Consider the following 21,710-nt stretch of genomic DNA (forward strand, 5'->3'; position numbering starts at 1 on the left):
AAAACGATTTATTTCCTCCCCAAAACTTGGGCAGAAGTGGGGATGGGATTATGAGAGCAATGCTCAGCGCTTAGAACAGTGCTTTGCACATAGTAAGTGCTTAATAAATGCTAATAAATGCTATCATTACTTAATTTTTCTGTGCCTCAGTTAGCTCATCTGTAAAATAGGGATTAAGACTGTGAGCCCTATGCAGGACAGGGACTGTGTCCAACCCGATATGCTTGAATCCACCCCAGCGCTTAGTACAGTGCCTGGCACATAGTAACTGCTTAACAAATACCATTATTATTTTGATTAGTTTTGGTTTGGTCCATAAAGTTAGGGGAGAGACTCGAGGCGGGGAGGACAATGAGAAGGCTGAGACAGAAGTAAACACGGGATATGGTAAATGCGTGAATCAGGATAATTGCAGTTTGGATGGAGGGGAGAGGGCAGATTTTAGCAATGCCGTGAAGGTGGAACAGGCAGGATTTGGTGATGGAGAGAATGAGATGAGGAGTTGAGGAAATACAAGGCTAGGGGCTTGCGAGACAGAGAGGACGGTGATGCTGTTAACGATGATAGGATAGTCGGGGGAGGATTTAATAATAATGATGATGGCATTTGTTAAGCATTTACTATGTGCAAAGCACTGTTCTAAGCTCTGAGGGCGATAGAAGGTGATCAGATTGGCCCATGTGGGGCTCACAGTCTTAATCGCCATTTTACAGATAAGGGAACTGAGGCTCAGAGAATCAATCAATCAATCGTATTTATTGAGCACTTACTGTGTGCAGAGCACTGTACTAAGCGCTTGGGAAGTACAAGTTGGCAACATATAGAGACAGTCCCTACCCAACAGTGGGCTCACACTCTAGAAGGGGGAGACACAGAACAAAACCAAACATACTAACAAAATAAAATAGACTAGATATGTACAAGTAAAATAGAGTAATAAATATGTACAAACATATATGCATATATACAGGTGCTGTGGGAAAGGGAAGGAGGTAAGATGGGGGGATGGAGAGGGGGATGGAGAGAAGTTAAGTGACTTGCCCAAGATCACACAGCAGACATGTGACGGAGCTGAGATTAGAACCCATGACCTCTGAAGATGAAAAAGCAGAATGAATGAAGACAGCATTTGCATTCATTCATTCAATTGCATTTATTAAGCGCTTAATTGTGCAGAGTAGTAAGCGCTTGGCAAAGGACAATACAACAATAAACAGTGACAATCCCCACCCACAAGGAGCTCACAATCTAGAGACAGCTCAGTCTAGCACATTAACTTGTACCTACTTCAGCGCTTAGAACGATACTTGGCAGATGGTAAGCGCTTAACAAGGACTATAATTATTAGTGGCAGTAGTAGTGGTAGTATTAACACTATAGGAAAAGACGAGAGGAGCTAAGTGGCAGAGTATCAGCCACTAGCACCTTAATCAATTCCTCAGGTTCTCTATCCTGAAGTCTAAGACTAAGGTACCCTAAACTTTCCAAGGGACCCCTTCCCCCAACTGACACGATCCCTCAAGCCTCTAGGTCCCCTGCTTTTCTCCACTTACACCCACTTGCCTGGAGAGCTCATCCCCTCCCACGGTTTCAAGTTCGCCCTCTGCACAGATGATTCCCAAAATCTACCTCTCCAGCCCTGACTTCTATCCATTTGTTCATTCAGTCATATTTATTGAGCGCTTACTGTGTGACCACTCTTCTTCTCTGCAGTCATGCATTTCTTCCCATCTTCAGGACATCTTTGCTTGGATGTCCTGCCAGCATCACAAAACTGAACGTCATTTCTTTAATGGTATTTGTTAAGCGCTGACTATGTGTCAAGCATCATACTAAGCGCCGGGATAGATACAAGATAATCAAATTGGACACAGTGCCACACAGGGCTCACAGTCTTAATCTCCATTTTACAGGTGAGGTAGCTCATGCACAGAACTGAAGTGACTTTCCCAACGTCACAGAGAAGACAAGTGGTGCAGCTGGAATTAGAACCCAGGTCCTCTGACTGCCAGGCCCAAGCTCTTTCCACTAGGCCAAGCTGCCTCTTTATCTAATCTCTTTATCTTCCCACCCAAACTATCCTCCCCATGACTTTCCTATCATTGTAGACAGCAGCCCCATCCTCTCTGTCTCACAAACCCGTTATCTTGTATATCCTCAAGTCATCCATCTAATTCAGTCTGTCACCAAATCCCGTAGGCTCAACCTTCACATCACAAAAATCCATCCTTTCCTCTCCATTCAAACCGCTATTTATTCCAATCCAAGCACTTATCATATCCCACCTTGACTGATAATAATAATAATTGTGGTATTTGTTAAGTACTTACTACGTGCCAGACACTGCACTAAGCACTGAGGTGGATACATGCAAATCAGGTTAGACACAGTCTCTGGCCCATGTGGGGCTCACAGTCTCAATCCCCATTTTACCAATAAGGGAACTGAGGCCCAGAGAAGTGAAATGACTTGACTAAGGTCACACAGCAGACGAGCGGCAGAGCCAGGACTAGGACCCATGACCTTCTGATTTCCAGGCCCAGACTCTAACCACTATGACATGCTGCTTCTACTGTCTCAACATACTTGTTGGCCCCCCTGTTTTGGGTCTCTCCCCTACCTATATTTCACTCTGCTGTCCGAATCATTTTCCTAAAGGAAGGTTTAGCCCATGTCTCCCCATTCCTCAAAAACCTCCAGTGGTTGCACATCATCATCATCATCATCAATCGTATTTATTGAGCGCTTACTACGTGCAGAGCACTGTACTAAGCGCTTGGGAGGTACAAATTGGCAGCATATAGAGACAGTCCCTACCCAACAGTGGGCTCACAGTCTAAAAGGGGTTGCACATCAACCTCCGCATCCAACAGAATCTCCTAACATCAATTCAACCAGTTCTCCTCTTCCTTCCTTACCTCTCTAATCTCCTACCCAGCCCAAACACTTTGCTCCTCTAACGCCAATCTACTCACTGTACCTCAATCTCATCTATTTTGTCGCCGACCCTTTACCCACAAAATAATATAGTATCTGTTAAGTGCTTACTAAGTACCAGGCACTGTACTAAGTGCTGCAGTGAATAGAAACAAATCAGGTTTGACACAGTCCCTATCCCACATAGGGCTCACAGTCTCAACCCCCATTTTTACCAATGAGGTAACTGAGGCACAGAGAAGTGAAGTGACTTACCTAAGGTCACAAAGTAGACAAGTGGCGGAGCTGGGATTAGAACCCATGACCTTCTGATTCCCAGATCTGTGCTCCGTCCACTACGCCACGCTGCTTTGTATCCTCCCTCTGGCCTCTAAATTCCTTACGGGCAGGGAACATGTCTACCAATTCTGTTGCTTTGTACTCTGCACACAATAAGCACTTAAATATGATTGAACTGAATGAATTCACTCCCAATAGCTTAGTACAGTACTCCGCACACAGCAAGTGCTCAATAAATACTACTGGTTGATTGATTGATTGATGGCTGGGAGATCATCATCAATCGTTGATTGATGGCTGGGAGACGGCTTGGAGAAGCAGCATGGCTTACTGGAAAGAGCCTGGGTTTGGGAGTCAGAGGTCGTGGGCTCCAATCCCAGCTCTGCCACTTGTCAGTGTGACTTTGGGCAAGTCACTTCACTTCTCTGTGCCTCAGTTCCCTCAACTGCTAAACGGGGATGAAGACTGTGAGCCCCACATGGGACAACCTGATTACCTTGTATCTCCCCCAGCACTTAGAACAGCGCTTGGCACATAGTAAGCGCTTAACAAATACCATCATCATCATGGGTGTTGGGTTCTTGAACAGCTTACTGCTCACAAAAACTCACAGAGTGCTCACAGCTTGAATAACACCACACACTAGCACAAACCATTTCCTCTGGCCACGCATCACATTGTATCCGGAAAGTTGTGTGTTGTGGGAAGGCTATTCTCTATTTTCTTAACATATAATAACTACCTGTATGTGCTTTAAACTCAAAGGTGCTGGAGGAAACCTGTTAATCACCACCAACCCTCAATTTGTGGGCATTTCTAATAGAAGGCAAATTTTAGAAACCGGAAAAATGGGGAACACGGTTACCATAAAACGGGTGTGAATTGGCTAAGATGTATGATTTGGCCTTGCAAAGAGTGCTTGCTAAAACTGTCTCAAGAAAAATGACTCCGCTGTGGCAAAGCTTTATATCAGTACTTCCTTAGCACTGCAGAGGGAATCAAAAGAAATTGTTTAAAATGCATTGTTTACCAGAAGCTGACTGTGAGCAGCTGCAAATTGGTTATCCATGAAGTGTTCATGTCTTCTGATATGGGTTAGAAAAGCATCAGAAAAGGGTCAGACAGAGTAGACTGCTTTAAAAAAAAAGCTTTAGAGACTTTTTCATCTTCCAGAGCCTTCTTGAATTTCAGTCAAATGACAGAAGCTTTGCATCTGTTTTATCAATCTATCAATGATAATTTATTGAGTGTATATGGTGTGCAGAGAGCTGTAATAAGCTCTTAGAAGTATAAAATACAATAGAGTTGGTAGATATGCTCCATGCCCACAAGGAGCTTACAATCTAGTGGGGAAGACAGACATTAAAATTACACATAAGGGAAATGGAAAAGTATTAGGAAAACAACAGTGATAACTGTGGCATTTGTTCAGCACTAAGTGCCAAGCACTGTACTAACCACTGGGGTAGATACAAGTTAATCAAGTAGGACACAGTCCCTGTCCCCTACAGTGATCACAGTACAAATAGGAGAGAGAACAGGAAAGAATCACCCATTTTAGTAGCTGTTGTAGTAGTAATACTATGTATAATGTGCTTGCTATGTGCTGAGCACTGTACTAAGCACCGGGAAAGGGTACACAGGCATGAATCCCTGTCCTTCTAGTGATTCATGGTCTGTGATAAAAACTGACCATGAGAAGTTCACTGATTTGCCCATGGTCACCCAGCAGGCAAGTGGTAGAGTCAACATTAGAACCCAAGATCTCTGATTCCCAGGCCCATGCTCTATCTATTAGGCTACACTGTTTCCCAATTACATAAGTGCTGTGGGGCTAGAGTGGGGTGCGCTTAAGGGACACAGACACAAGTGCAGAGGAGAGACTGTGTCTGTTAATTATTATATTGCACTTTCCCAAGCTCTCAGCATAGTGCTGTACACACAGTCAGCACTCAATATATATGATTGAATGAACGAATGAAAGGGTGAATAGCGTGAAGAAATGAGAGGTTAGACCGGGGAGGGTTCTCGGAGAAAATGTCGTTTTAGTAGGGCTCTGATCAGGTGGGGAAAAGAGCCATTTAGGGAAAACAACAGTTGACGCAAAACTTTGTTTTATTAAAGCAAAGGTTTTCAAAAAAGCAGCTGCTATGTTGAAGCAGGAATACCTGTAGCTGTACTATTGGAGAAAAAGATTAATGAAAATAAGTAAAATCTACAAAGGAAAGAAATCTACATTATTCAATATTTTCAGTTCTAATTATTTGGTGAATTTGGGAAGCGTTTTCTGGGTAATTCTTGCAAAAAGCAAGGATTTGGGCAGGAATGAGTGGGACAACTGACTTTTGTGTCCTGTCTCCCGCTGCACTTTTTCTGAGTGACTCAGCTCGACGCGGTGGCAAAGTTCTGGTTCTTTAAACACATTAGTGATCAGCCTGCCTAGTACTTAGGGCTCTTCCTCTATTTGTTTCAATCCTTTGTAACTGTGGTCTTTTTGATTGGAGAATTTGAATATTGTTCTGAGTCATTTGGGCGTGCTGACAAAAAAAGGCGGGTTGTGAATTAGGTACTGTTCTCAGATGCTGGTTTGCCCTGTGGGAGGAGGAGGTTGGAAAACTCGGCTCTTTTCACTCTACTCATTAACCTTCTTTTTTGACAAAAAAGCAAAGAAAAGCAAAACAATGTTGGCTGATCTAGCCGCTCTAGACTGTAAGCTCGTTGCGGGCCGGGAACGTGTCTACCAACTCAGACTGTACTTTCCCTAGCCCTTAGTACAGTGCCCTGCACACAGTAAGTGCTCACTAAATACCTCTGATTGATGGCAATACTGAATGACTTTTTAATTCTCAGATGTACAGAAAATAGGGTCCTTTCTACGAAACTCTATAGGGGTGAGGATGGGAGGAGAAGGAAGGGAAGGTGGAAATCACTTGAAAGTTTCAACTTCTTCGTTCAGAAGGGCTTCAAAAACCTCAGTCTACACAGTTTTCCTCAACTGGCCAGCCTGTTTGAGCTGCCGCTCCCCCTTTAGCCTAGAGAAGAAGAATCGACTGTGAAATTAATGCTTAGTGAATGGCAAATTACATCTAGGGTCACATAGGTATTCCAGTAGTAGGAATGGACTAGGGTAACAGGGAATGTTGGCTCCTCTAGTCTGTACGGTCGCTGTGGGCAGGGAACGTGTCTAACCAACTCCGCTGCACTGTGCTCTCCCAAGCACTTAGTACAGTGTTCTGCACACAGTCAGTGCTCAATAAAAGCCACTGATCGACTGATTTTGCCTCAGAAAAAAGGAAAGAAACCAACACACCCGTCTACCCCTGTGTCTCTCTATCCATTTTCATATGAGTTTCCAGCATGGTGTAGTGGATAGAGTGTGGGCCTGAAAGTCAGAGGGCCTGAGTTCTAATCCTGGCTCTGCTACATGTCTGCTGGGTGACCTTGGGCAGGTCATTTAGCTTCTCTGTGCCTCAGTTCCCTCAACAGTTAAATGGGGATTAAGACTGTGAGCCCCATGTGGGACAGGGACTGTGTCCAACTCGATTACTCTATATGTACCCCAGCACTTAGAAATGTGCTTAACCAAAACCACAATTATTATTAAGGATAAAAAAGGAATATTGTCTCGCACTCCATAAGGCACTGCAAATACATGTCTTTGTGAGCTCATCTTACTCCCCAACTCGTTGTGGGCAGGAATGTGTCTGTTTGCTATTATATTGTCCTCTTCCAAGCACTTAATACAATGCTTTGCACAACGTAATCGCTCAATATGATTCAATAAATGAATAATAATAATAATGGCGTTTATTAAGCACTTACAATGTGCAAAGCACTGTTCTAAGCACTGGGGAGGTTACAAGGTGATCAGGTTGTCCCACGGGGGGCTCACAGTCTTAATCCCCATTTTAAAGATAAGGTAACTGAGGCACAGAGAAGTTAAGTGACTTGCTCAAAGTCACACAGCTGACAATTGGCGGAGCCGAGATTTGAAACCATAACCTGTGACTCAGTCTCTTTCCACTGAACCACGCTGCTTCTCATACATCCGTCTTCTGATCTCCAGGAGAATGCTTTCCATCACTTATTTTTTTCAACGCAATTCCTAACCTACACCTCACTTTTTATTTCCCATTATTCTGACAATGGTTTGGGCAATGTTGGATTGATTTTTGCGGGTAGTAGCTATAATGGACTTCCACCATGGGCCTCTGTGTTTTGACCTGTCCTCTGACTGGATGTGAAAATAATTTCACATTTGCCCTTGCACCTCTAATAAGCATGCATGCAGTAAATCAAATCGTATGATATTATGCCATTTCAATAGAAGACACGAGCAGAAATCTGACTATGATCTGTGTATCGGCTTGCAAGAGCAGTTAAATGAGTCAATTACTCACCACCCTCCAGGGTAGGGGCGAGTCAACATTCAAAAGAAGTAAAGAGCAAAGAGGAAAAAAAAAATTTAAAATAAAATAATGAAAAATTGGCACCAAAGACAGCGAGAGAGAGCAAGGGAAAGAAATTAAAAACCCATGAGCAAAAAGTTTTTTTAACGTCTACACTGCCACACACAAAGGTGAGGATATTTTTCCGGTGGGGTTATATTAGTGGCAGCATCGTAGTGGAAGGTCACAGGTTCTAATCTCAGCTCTGCCACTTGTCTGCTGTGTGGCCTTGGGCAAGTCACTTCATTTCTCTGTGCCTTAGTTATCTGTAAAATGGGGAGTAAGACTGTGAGTACTATGCAGAACAGGGACTGTGTCCAACCTGATTTGCTTGTATCCATCCCATTGCTTAGTACAGTGTCTGGCACATAGTAAACGCTTAGCAAATACCATAATCACTATTATTATTATTATTGGAAAGGTGAGCATCAGACACAGTTCCAAGACATTCTTCCGGAAGGATCTGCTGGGGACCATCTGACTAGCCGAGTGGAGATTCTAGTGAAATGTTCTAATACTATTTTCAAATTATTCCCCAATTTGAAATGATAATATAAATCAAAAGCTTCTCTCAAATTTCATTTAGAAAAAACTGGCTTCAGACATTGGATTTCACCCTTGCACGTAAAAATGTGACTACAGTCCAGGGGAAAAAAAATACTGCTTAGAGTTAAACTAACAGAGAGGCATAGTTCAGGTATAAAAATACATTTCGGGAAGTGGGAAAGGAATGATTAAGGGTAGAGATAAAAATGGACTAATCTCTAAAAAATTAACAATCAATTGTATTTACTGAGCACTGACTAGGTGCAGTGCACTATACTAAGCACTTGGGAGACTACACTATTACAGAGTGTACTAGTAGTACACTTATTAGTAGTATGCTCTGAACATAGTAAGCACTCAATTATACAAGTGATTGATGGATTGACTGGATAAAACACGGGTCTGAGAATCAGAGGACCTGGGTTCTAATCCTAATTCTGCCACTTATCTGCTGTGTGACTTTGAGCAAGTCCCTTAATTTTTCTATGCCTCAGTTACCTCATCCATAAAATGAGGATTATTCATTCATTCAATCGTAGTTATTGAGTGCTTACTGTGTGCAGACCACCGTACTAAGCACTTGGAAAGTAGAATTGCAATAACTGAGTTTCATTTGGGTTACGTGAGCTCGTTGTGGGCAGGGAATATGTCTTTCTTGTTATATTATATTCTCCTAAGAGCTTAGTACAGTGCTTTGCACACAGTAAGCACTCAATAAATACAACTGGATGAATTATATGGATTTTGTCCAACCTGATTAGTCTGAATCTACCTCAGCATTGTAGAAGGTGCTTAACAAATACCATGCAAAAAAAAGATCCCACAGTCCATAGGAGGAGCTTACAAGCTAGCAGCCAAGGCTATAACTTTTGCTTTTTAGTGAACATACTCTTTGAATGGGAACCAAATAATCCAAGGACTATATACTGTATCTGAGAAATCTGTCCTGGATTCTCTCTCAGTCTCTGGATAAATCATTTTTGGTAAAAATGGATTTCTGCAGCTGGGGAAGAGTTTAAATGTAATACTATTCATTCATTCAATCATATTTATTGAGTGCTTACTGTGTGCAGAGCACTCTACTAAGTGCTTGGGAAGTACAAGTCAACAACATGTAGAGATGGTCCCTACCCAACAGTGGGCTCACCATCTAGAAGGGGGAGACAGACAACAAAATGAGAGAGAGAGATTTTTCCTGATCACTTGTGTCCTGAAGGTGGGTAACTTACTGCGTTAATAATAAAAAGGATGTTATTTGTTAAACGCTTACTAATTGCCAAGGACTTTCTAAATGCTGGGCTAGATACAAGGGAATCAGGTTGGAGAAAGTCCTTGTCCCACATGAGGCTCACAATCTAAGTAGGAGGGAGAACAGGATTTAAATCCTCTTTGATACAGATGAGGAACCTGAGTCACAGAGACATCAAGTGACTTATTCAAGGTCACACAGCAGGCAAATGCCAGAGCCAGGCTTAGAACCCAGGTCCTCTGACTCCCTGGACCGGGCTTTTTCCATTAGACTATGTCACTTCCCTGATATAAGTGGTGTGAACCTGCAATTCTATTATTTTACCCGTGTACTGCCTGATCCTTTTCCTGGAAACATACTTAGCCATTTGCCTCAGACACACTCTGTGCTAACAGGTTTCTCTGAACCACATGATAGGCTAAAAAAAAAAGGGATTCCTTTTCATACTTTGGAGATTTTCTGCATTTTACATTTTATAAAATGCTTTCTATATTGCTGACCTTTTCTTTTTCTTTTTTATGGCATTTACTAAGCGCTATGTGCAAAGCACTGTTCTAAGTGCTTCATGACCAGAGTAATCCAAGTCTTTGTAGCTCCTCATGGTCTTCCTATGCAGACCGATTCTAGTCTCACCCCAACTCAATGAAAACCATTCTACCACTCCCATTAATCTTCTTTGATTAAATCATGTATTTCCCTGTCTTTTTGACATCCTTCAGAATTCCATCTAGCCCCTTAGTTCTTTCCTATCTGACCTGGCAGATACTTGTGCTTTTATTCCCTTCTTCTGGTCTCCCTTGGTTTTCATTTTGAAAAGGACCTGGGAAGATATCGGGTCATGGCTCATTAATGTGCACTGCAGGTTACAACAATTGCGGTATTTGCTAAACGCTTACTCTGTGCCAGACACAGGACTAAGCACTGGGGGCGAATACAAGCAAATCGGGTTGACACAGTCCCTATCCCAAGTGGGGCTCACGGTCTTAATCCCCGTTTTACAGATGAGGTAACTGAGGCTCAGAGAAGTGAAGTGGCTTGCCCAAGGTTGCACAGCTGACTAGTGGTGGAGCAAGGATTATGAGTGGATAACTGGCAAGGATTTCTCTGCCTGAAGAGAAATATGAGTTCTCTGAGCTTATGTTTATTATTCTTGTTGCTAGCACAGGGAAAGGACAAAAACCGCCTTTGTTATTTGTTTCTTTCAAAATGAAAGGGAAGAGACTATTCGGTCAATCCATCGATATTTATTGGGCACTTACTGTGTGTAGAGTGTTGTATTAAGCACTTGGGAGAGTACAACAGAGTTGGTCGATATAAAATATAAATTTAGACAGTCAAAACTTTTCATGCACACAAACTCATCTGTGGCTCAGTGGCAAGAGCCCAGGCTTGGGAGTCAGAGGTCATGAGTTCTAATCCTGGCTCCACCACTTGTCAGCTGCGTGACTTTGGGAAAGTCACAACTTTTCTGTGCCTCAGTTACCTCATCTGTAAAATGGGGATTAAGACTGTGAGCCCCACATGGGACAATATTGATTACCTTGTATCCCCCCCAGCACTTAGGACAGTGCTTGGCACATAGTAAGTGCTTAACAAATACCAACATTATTATTATGATGATGATGTACCTGCTTCACACTGGAAGCTGGCAGGGAGAAGATACAAACAAGCAAGGAATTGTAAGTCAGATATGAGCTTGAGGTGAATGGTGACTGTGACAAAATTTTTTCCGGGTAACAACTTAAGTCACTCATTCCCAAGGACGCATTCAGTGTCTTCAAGGGTGTATATGCCAGAAGGGTAGTGATAGATGATCAACTCCAAAGAGAAGCGAACCCAAGCCTTTCTGTTGGTTCCTGCTGGTAAGTGTTCAGTAGCAATTACGAAGAAAGTTCTTAGTGGACCTGTTAACATTTTTCAAGTATGTCATCAACATATTGAATGACTCTGTGTATTGTACTCTTCCAATCACTCAGTAAGTGCTCAGTGAGTATCACTGATTGACTGATTGAATGACTGCCAATATATTAATAATTATGGTACTTGTTAAGTGCTTACTATGTGCCAAGCACTGTTCCAAGTCCTATGGTAGATACGATTGAATCAGGTTGGACACAATCCCTGTCCCATATAGGGTCAGACTCTTAGTCCCCATTCTACAGATGATGTACACGGCAGATGAGTGGCACAGCCAGTATTAGAACCCATCCTTCTGACTCTCAGACCTGTGCTCTATCGACCAAGCCACACGGCTTCCCTGTATTACAAAGTACGTGCCCATGCTTTAGTCCAATATGCACTAGAATTCACTGAAATGTATACCATTTTCCATGAACTCGCAACAAGACTTTGTACAATGACAGAAGGGAAGAATCAGGTGTATTATTGCAGATGGCAATTCAAAATGAGCATCGTATATGCTTTCTAAATGCCCTTCCCACCCAGCCCCAGTGAACCCACACCCATCTCAAGTTAGAGCATTTCCTAACTGGCACAGCCTATTTGCTGAGTAATGCCCCTTGGAACGGAAAATATTCTCAAGGGAAAAAATATCAATAATGTTTTTCTTGTACCTTTCCCACTCGATTCCATCATGACTTCCTTCACGGGGCCTTCCCCCCTCAAGACTGTATGCTCCTTGAGGCCTGGGACCATCTCTACCAATTCTATTGTATTGTACTCACCCAAGCACCGAGTACAGCATTCTGCACACAGTAAGCACTCAAAAATACCATTGATTGACTCTGCCTGGTGATACTGAAGCCCCTAGACCAACTTTCTTGATGAGGAAGAAATCTGAGCTATTTAAAACACTCCTAAACCTGGGAGAATGATGTATCACCTTTCAAAACGGCAGAGGTTTCCCCTGTCCAAATAAATAAAAATAAAAAATTGTGGTATTTATTAAGCACTTAATATGGGCTACGCACTGTATTATGTGCTGGAGTAGATACGAGATAAGTTCCACACAGGGCTCACAGTCCAAACAGACTAATAATAATAATAATAATAATGGCATTTGTTAAGTGTGTACTATGTGCAAAACACTGTTCTAAGCACTGGGGGGATACAAGGTGATCAGGTTGTCCCACGTGGGGCTCACAGTCGTAATCCCCACTTTACAGATGAGGTAACTGAGGCTCAGAGAAGTTAAGTGACTTGCCCAAGGTCAGACAGCAGACATGTGGCGGAGCTGGGATTCAAACCCATGACCTTTGACTCCAAAGCCTGTGCTCTTTCCACTGAGCCACGCTGCTTCTCTAACAGAAGGGAGAACAGGTACTGAGGACCCATTTTGCGGATGAGGGAATTAAGGCAAAGAGAAATGAAATGACTTGACCAAGGTCACTCAGCAGACAGGCAACAGAGCCGAAATCAGAACTTAAATCCTCTGATCTTTCCACTAGGCCATGCTGCTTCTCGGCTACCCACCCCAAAGAAGGTAGTCCCGGGCAAAATCTAAGGTCTCGTAGGTCATAGAGCGGCGACTGTGACTGAGTAGGAATTACTGTTGCCGGGCAACCAGTTGGGCCTGCTAGAACTGTAGTGCGAATTCCTGTTGAACTTGTTGCTGCTCGCTCAGGAATTCTTCCTGGACCTGTTTGCCAAGCCACTTTCTGCGGTGTCTCAGCCTGGACCCAGTGTCATTGAAAGCTACGTTGTCTTCCAGGATCGGGGCAAGAGCAGAATACGAGCATCCCTCTTCTGGTTCCATGCTATGATGTAAATGGCACTCCTGAATCTAGGGATTTTTTTTATGGTATTTGTTAAGTGCTTACTATGTGCTGGGCATGGTACTAAGTGCCAAGGAGGTTACATGATAATTCGTTAAATCATATTTAATCATTAATAGAATCATTTATCCTCCCCTGCCTTGATTACTGTAACAGCCTCCTTGCTGACCTCCCAGTCTCCTGTTATACTAACGTCTGTCTCCTCCTCTAGACTGGATGCTCACTGTGGGCAGGGAATGTGTCTCCCTATTGCTAATTTTACTCTCCCAAGCGCTTGGTACAGTGCTCTGCACACAGTAAGCGCTCAATATGATTGAATGGACACTCAAATTGGACACAGTCCGTGTCCCACGTGGGGCTCTCAGACAATCCCCTTTTTACAGATGAGGTAACTGAGACCCAGAGATGTTAAGTGACTTGCCCAAGGTCACACAGCTGTCAAATGGCAGAGTTGGGATCCTTCTCACTTCCAGGCCCATCCAACTTGTACTTCCCAAGCGCTTAGTATAGTGCTCTGCACACAGTAAGCGCTCAATAAATACGATTGAATGAATGAATGCTCTATCCGCTACACCACGCTGCATCCCACCCCGTTCTAGGCTTTAAAACAAATCTCTGTGCCAGGATTTAGAACTCAAATGCAAGAGTCTGGGTAAGAGTCTACTAAACCCACAGTTCTTGTCCTTGGCACTGACACACGTAACCAGAGTCATCCTGTGAATTACATAAGCATTCAGAGTCAGGTGACCTCTTAAAGTCCCAGCAATGATCTGATTCCACGAGCTTTAAGACTAATTGCACTTGAAAACAAGAATGGGAAGTTAGCACGGCACACTGGATTAGGCAGCACACGAAAACAGAAAAGTTTGGTGTGACTGATCTATTTGGGTATGGATCGACCGCCTTTGGAAAAATTAATTTTTGTTTTCTCAAGAGTAATTAAGTGTCACGGAAGGGCACCAAACAGAGTCTGATGTGGTGGGTATGGGCAGCAGGGCAAGCTCTGTACTGTCAGTGTCATTTAGACTTACTTGGCTCTGAGGTAGTAAGGAGACCCCAATCTCCTGTAGCAAATCCAAATTCTGCCTCCATTATAAAGTAATGATCAATGCTCCCTGTGTTCTTGCTTCAGTCAGGCAGGAGTCAGTAGGAAACTAGGCAGAGATCAAGAGGCCACTTCACTAGCCTGAGATCAAAAAGCCATTTAACTAGGGACAGTAACAATTTTCTATTTTTGCCTGAGAAGACAGGGTTCACCTTTCTGCTACAAAATGGCATCTTGGCACTCACAAGGTGTTTTCCCCAGGAAAGAGAAGAACTAATTTTATTTTATAATGGGAGACTGCAAAGGACTCGGTTGGCAATCTCTCTTTAGCAAAACTCACTAATGTGTGGGATCCAAGTTTGAAACTTGACCTTGATCCTTTCCTACCAACCTGGCAGAGCCAAGAGCATCTTACAGCCCTCCGTCACCACCTCTCTGAGTAACTCTAGGCTCCACCTGCCCTGCCCTGCAAGGCTCTCGTTCTTTGGAAGGGACAAGTTTTCATAAAGCAGGCCGTCTGACATAAGAATTTACTTTAACTCTTTCCAAGCACAAATTACATCATTCTCTTCCACAGAGTTATTTTCTCCAATGGGTATCCCGTGGGCAAGTTAAAATACCAGCCCCTCTTTGGCAACTGATTTTTTTTTTAATTCCAGGCGGCAAATTTGAGTTAGATGAGTATCCTATACCATATAATACATACTTTAGAAAAGATAATTAACCAAAATGTTCTGAGTTTGGTTGGCATCCTTATTCTGGGAAACTTGAAGTGCTCTATAAACATCTCAGTGGGGTTTTTTTTGTTTGTTTGTTTTAGAGGAAAAATAATGCCAGATTAGGAGGGCAGGTAGAAACGCAGACGAAAGGTTGGTATGTCAATAGAGAAGGGCTGAAAAGATGATGCCTGAATTTGGTTCTCTATGACACTCTACTAATCATCCTGTCCATCAGCAATCAGTATGATTGACTCCATTCTACCCTCAAGGAAACTAAAGCTCAGAGTCAATTAAGTGGGTCAGAAAATGATGGGGCAGAAGAGCCCACCTCCTCTTACTCGCCAATAGGCTTGTCTCTCCTCTCAGATCACATTATGGGTTATCTATCGTATTTTTACTACAAGTTATGATGATGATGATGATAGCATTTATTAAGCGCTTACTACGTGCCAAGCACTGTTCTAAGCACTGGGGGGGATACAAAGTAATCAGGTTGTCCCACGTGGGGCTCACAGTCTTAATCCCCATTTTACAGATGAGGGAACTGAGGCCCAGAGAAGTGAAGTGACTTCCCCGAAGTCACACAGCTGACAATTGGCGGAGCCAGGATTTGAACCCACGACCTCTGACTCCAAAGCCCGTGCTCTTTCCACTGAGCCACGCGGCTTCTCAACCATTATCATTATTTAACCATTATAAAGAAGAGGGATTATAACCTACACAATAGTTATTTCTAGTATTTTTGAATCATATTATATTGAAGATTATTTTCATTTTCTTGATGTTTCCTTACATTATAGAAATTTACAGTGAAAATAACATTGCTCTAAAGGGATCAAATTAAAATCTCTCTCTAATTCCAAAATTGTTTTCTTTTCCATATAATCGAATGAATCAAGGTAAGACGTGTTCAACGATTAAAAGTCATTAAACTGGGGGAGGGGCTGATATTGTATACCACAAATTGATAACTCATTTAAAATAACTTTACAATATCCAATCTAATTTTGGTGAACCCTTAAAAATGCCGTGTTGTGGATAATGGTTTATATCAGCAGAATGATTTAACAAAGAATAGGGTCCCAGCAAGGAAGTATTTTGTGTCCAAAACTGGAACTGCTATACCTGTTGTTGAAAAGGATCAAGTTTTTTAATCCAATCATTCTAAAGAATAAAACAGAGGTGACGTGATTTTAACAAATGTGAACAAAGAAAAATTGTTCTCATGATGCTGGTTTCATTCTAAAACAATCCGCAACTGGGAAAACCTTCCCTGTTCCAAGCTTTCTAGTGAGGCATAAATAGTAATATAATCAAAGGTAGTTATCGAACATTTACTATGTGCAGACACTGTTCTAAGCACTTGGGAGAATACAACAGAACTAGCAGACACATTCTCTGCCCATGCTGAACTTACACAGTCTAGGCGGTGGGTAGACATTAATATGATAACAATAATAATAATAATAGTAACTGTAGTATTTGATAAGCTCTTTCTATGTATCAAGCAGTGTACTAAGCACCGGACATACGAGATAATCAGGTCCCATAAGGGGCTCACGGTCTAAGTAGGAGGGACAAAATGTATCGAATCCCCATTTACAGATGAGGGAACTGAGGGCCAGAGAAGTTAAGTCACTTGCCCAAGGTCCTGCAACAGGTAAGTGGCAGAGTCAGGATTAGAACCCAGGTCCTCCGACTCCCAGGCCTGGGCTGTTTCCACTAGGTCACGCTATTTCCCTTTACGTGGAAAGTCTCGAAAGTCTTCCATGACATCCCAAAACTCTCTAAAGGGCATTGGCTTACCGAAAATATTACACCCCATTACCCTAGAAAGCTCTCCACCTGAAAAGACATTTCTCAACTTCATTAGAAAAGAGGGCGGTAATTATGACAAATAATCTCCAAGTTCTGTTACTCTCTGATTTCAGCAACATTTCTCAACAGTTCAAGCACAGACACATGCGAATTGTGGTTTATTGGCTTTTCTTCTGCAATTACTGCAATATTTCCTTTCTTCAGAGACACTATTAGGAAACAACAGTATGTACAGGTTGGAAAATAGGATTTAGAGGAGTCCCCGGATGTTCTGGAGTCACGGAAACAGCCCGCCAATACTGAGGACTCTATGTAGTTTGTTCCATCGGTCCTAGCACTTGGTTGAAACAGTAAACACTGTCCTTATCGATGTTAAGTTCAACTGAGAGAAAACAAAATAATTTTGCTCCAAACTGATACACTGTATGACAAATCAAACAAGGCAGAACCACCCAAGGGTAATAAAACGCTAGTTGCCTCAGAGATCAGAGAGCTGGAGGAAAAGCACATACAGTTAAGGAGGATCAAAATCTAGATTAAGCTCCTCTAGACTGTAAACTAGTCGTGGGCAGGGAATGCATCTACCTACTCTGTTATGTTATACTCTCCCAAGCACTTTGTACAGTGCCCTGCACACAGTAAGTGCTCAATCAATACAACTGATTGGTTGTTTAGAGAAACATTATTAAAGCAGAAAGAAATCCAGAATTTCAGTTATCGCTGACTACTGAAGCATTCAACCCCAGAGAAAACTACATTTCTCTGGGTGGAACTGGTATTTACTGAAGGCTAGGTAGGAGTAACTTGATTTCCATTTCCACAATCTTCTATTTCCGTAGAGCAGAAATGATTCTGCTCTCCCAAGCATTTCGTACAGTGTTTTGCACATAGTAAGTGCTCAATAAATTATGCTATTTGTTATGCACTTACTATGGGCCAGGCACTGTACTAAGCGCTAATAAATCCGATTGAATGAATGCATGAATGCTCTCTTTGGGGCTTAGAACAGTGCTTTGCACATGGTAAGCGATTAACAAATACCATCAAAAAAAGAAAACCACCAACGATGCCACTTAATTAAAATGATCATTGCTACTTCAACCGCGCTCCGGTTGGTCCTTCGGAAGGAAGGTCATCAGGGCAGGGAAGGGGGTGGTTTTCTCTGACAAAGTTACCACCAGTTTGCTATTCCCTTTGCTGTTCCCCCATCTCCACAGCACTAATGTATATATCTGTCGTTTCATTTATTTCTATTGACATCTGTTTATGTGAAACTATACTGTGAGCCCGCTGTTGGGTAGGGACCGTCTCTACACGTTGCCAATTTGTACTTCCCAAGCGCTTAGTAAGCACTCAATAAATACAGTTGAATGAATGAATGTGAATTGATGACTGCCTTCCCGCCTTTAGACTGTGAGCTCGATGTGGGCAGGGATTGTCTCTCTTTATTGCTGTACTGTACTTTCCCAAGTGCTTAGAACAGTGCTCAGCACCCAGTAAATGCTTGATAAACACGATGGAATTAATGAGGGGGCCCGCCGACATTTCCAATTGGATGGAGCCCATTCCAGGGAAGTGGGGGAGGAAGAAGGGAAGAAGTGGGGGGAGGAGGATGGAAGGGGAGGGAGAAGGAAGGGACACCAAGTCCCCCACCCACACTCTCCCTTTCTTTTCACTTCACCCCTTCCTCCTGCCACCCGTGGGGGGAAGCTGCCCAACTGGGGATAAAGGATCTCCAACCCGGGTGTGCACCACAGCCCATTCATTCCTTAATTCGATAGTACTTATTGAGTGCTTACTGTATACAGAGCACTGTACTAAACGCTTGGAATCCCACATAACCTTCGGGCCTCTGGCCTTAAAAGTTGCATGCAAACTTTCTCCTGGTTCTCAGGGGAAACGGCTGGATTTTCCACTGCTACGGGCACAGGCCTCAGATATTTCCTTGGTCTGTCCCCCCTTAGACCGTTAAACCCCCCCCTCTAGACAGTAAGCTCATTGTGGGCAGGGAGTGTGCCTGTTCTATTGTTGTGGAGTCCTCTCTCAAGCGCTTAGTACAGTGCCCTGCTCAAAGTGAGCGCTCAGTCAATGTGATTGATTGATTTCGCTTCCAAGAGAAACACCGAAGGACAAAGAAACCGAAGAGGCCCTGGATGGGCGGCATGTCTTTTAACCTTGCGGGAGGGGCTGTGTGTGCGTTTATTGTTATACTGTCCTCTCCTGAGCACTTATTACAGGGTTCTAAACACAGTAAGCACTCAATAAATACGATTGAGTGTGTTTATTGTTTTAATGTCATCTCCCAAGCACTTAGTACAGAGTTCTGCACACAGTAAGCATTCAATAAATATGATTGAGTGTGTGTGTCTATGAATTGTTATATTGTCCCCTTGAGAGTTTAGTTTAGAAGTCTGCACACAGTAAGCTTACAATATGATTGTGTTTTTATTATGTTGCCCTCTTCCAAGCTCTTAGTAAGAGTTCTGCGTGCAGTAAGTGCTCAATAAATGCGATTGAGTGTGCGCGTTTTGTCAAACTGAACTCTCCCAAGCACTTAGTACAGGGTTCTAAACACAGTAAGCGCTCAATAAATACAATTGAGTGTGTTTATGGTTTTAATGTCATCTTCATCTCCCAAGCACTTAGTACAGAGTTCTGCACACAGTAAGCATTCAGTAAATATGATTGTGTGTGTATATGTATTGTTATATTGTCCCCTTGAGAGTTTAGTTTAGAAGTCTGCACACAGTAAGCTTACAATATGATTGTGTGTGTTTTTATTATGTTGCCCTTTTCCAAGCTCTTAGTAGAGTTCTGCGTGCAGTAAGTGCTCAATAAATGCGATTGAGTGTGTGTGTGTGTATTGTCAAACTGAACTCTCCCAAGCACTTAGTACAGAGTTCTGGACACAGTAAGTGCTCAATAAGTAGGAGTGAGTGAGTGTGTGTGTGTGTGTGTGTTTACACACACACTCATCGGGAGAGACAGAACCCCTAATTGATCCAAAATGACACACAGCTCAAGGAGCCAGTTCGGGCCACCAGCCACTGGGAAGAAGCAGCCGGGCCTGGTCCGAAATCAGTTCCTCCCATTTTTGAAAGGCCTTTCGACCGGAACACGGAAACCCGAATAATAATGAAAAACGAATAAACAAATGAAAAAACAAAACAAAAACAAAAAGGAAGGTGGACGAGCCGGGCACAGGCCCGCTGACCCACGGAAGAAAAGTTGGGCGGCCCGGCTGCCCTAGCCAGGAAGCCATATGTTGGCAGGCACGCACCCTCACATACACAAGCGCACAACACACACCCAGGCTCACACTCCAACACGAAACACACGAGTCCCCGAAGATGGCCGTTTCTCCTTCACTGGCAAAGCTCTTTGTTGGACTCACACAAAAGCCAAGAACTTCACCCAGGGCCCTTAAGCAGGAGGCCTTCAGAGGGCGTGGGGGAGGGGTAAACAAACATTTTCTTTTTTTTTTTTTTAAAAAAAAAAGGGGGGAAAAAAAGAACCAGCCCACCCAACTCACTACAAATTCAGTTACTGTCGATTTCTTTTTTTTTTTAAAGGGGGGGGGGGGGGACCCTGGATATTCTTAATGGGAAAGAAGCAGAAAAACGAGTTTTGTCATCGAATCCGTCAACCTTCTCGTTCTTGTGGCTTTTTTTTTTTTTCACGGAGACACACCATCCCGAGGTCCAGACACACCAGGAGGGGAGGAAAAAAAAAAAAAAAAACACAACAAACCAGTTGCCATCAGCCCCAAAGTAGCAGCAGCAGCAGCGGCGTGTGATCCACTTACTTGTCCGACTCTTGTGACATGTTTGATCCAATGAACTCTCTCTCTCTCTCCCCTTTTTTCCCGGCGCCTCAAGTCTCTGGTGAAACTGGACTTTCAAGTCCGTGCAGGTGGAAGGTGCGTGTGAGCGCGGCCGAGATACCAGAACAAGAGCTACAGGTAATTCTGCTTTTTTTTTTTTCCTTCTGCCTCGCACCTCTCTTCTCCTTTTTCTCCCCCCCCCCTCCGCCCCACCCTTGCCTAGCCGGAAAGGTGGGCTACGGACTGGACGCTCCCCGCGTCCCCGTTGACATGTGGCTGAGGGTTGGAGGGGGGGAAAAAACCCCAAAAAACCCACCCACCCCCTTTTCTCCCCCCCCCCACCCCCAGCGCGGTAGACCTGGGCGCCCGCAGGTAACTTTCTCGCCCGGAGCCCGAATTCTTTCACTAAAGGATACGGGAGAGAGGGACGAGCCGCGCTCTGATTGGCTGCGGCGCGGCCCCTGCTGCGCTCCCATTGGTGGAGGCGCGCACAGGTGAGCCCCCTCCCTCCCCGCGCAGGTAAATTCGCTCCGGAGGGGAGCGCAGCGGCCTCACCGCGGGGAGGGGGCGCCCCTCAGTCAGTCATTCATTCATTCACTCATTCATTCATTCAGTCAGTCAGCCAGTCATAATAATATATATATATATAGATAGATATAGATAGATATAGATACCTGCATATATGTTTGTACGCTCAGTCAGTCAGCCAGTCATAATAATATATTTATACATATATATACCTGTATATATGTTTGTATGCATTTATTACTCCAGTCATAATAGTATATGTATATATACCTGTTTATGTTTGTACGCGTTTATTACTCCACTCATAATATATATATATATATACCTGTATATATGTTTGTACGTGTTTATTACTCCAGTCATAATAATATATGTATATATGTATATATATATCTGTATATATGTTTGTACGCGTTTTACTCCAGTCATAATAATATATGTATATATATATATATACCTGTATATGTTTGTACGCGTTTATTACTCCAGTCATAACAATACATGTATATATATATATATATACCTGTATATGTTTATACACGTTTATTACTCCAGTCATAATAATATATGTATATATGTACCTG

General features: G+C 43.1%; 1 protein-coding gene across 2 annotated transcripts in view; it reads right to left on the bottom strand.

Moving 5' to 3' along the window:
* The window catches only part of GRHL2 (grainyhead like transcription factor 2), a 173,971-nt gene extending 153,208 nt beyond the window's left edge, over positions 1-20,763 (bottom strand). For both annotated transcript variants that reach the window (XM_038744851.1, XM_038744850.1), the window contains exon 1: positions 20,581-20,763. In XM_038744851.1, coding sequence (XP_038600779.1) covers positions 20,581-20,600 — 20 coding nt within the window. In that variant the 5' untranslated portion in view covers positions 20,601-20,763. The remainder of the gene's footprint in view (positions 1-20,580) is intronic.
* Positions 20,764-21,710: the final 947 nt, after the last annotated feature.

This window comes from Tachyglossus aculeatus, chromosome 4 (genome assembly GCF_015852505.1).
Source record: "Tachyglossus aculeatus isolate mTacAcu1 chromosome 4, mTacAcu1.pri, whole genome shotgun sequence".
Taxonomy (NCBI): domain Eukaryota; kingdom Metazoa; phylum Chordata; class Mammalia; order Monotremata; family Tachyglossidae; genus Tachyglossus; species Tachyglossus aculeatus.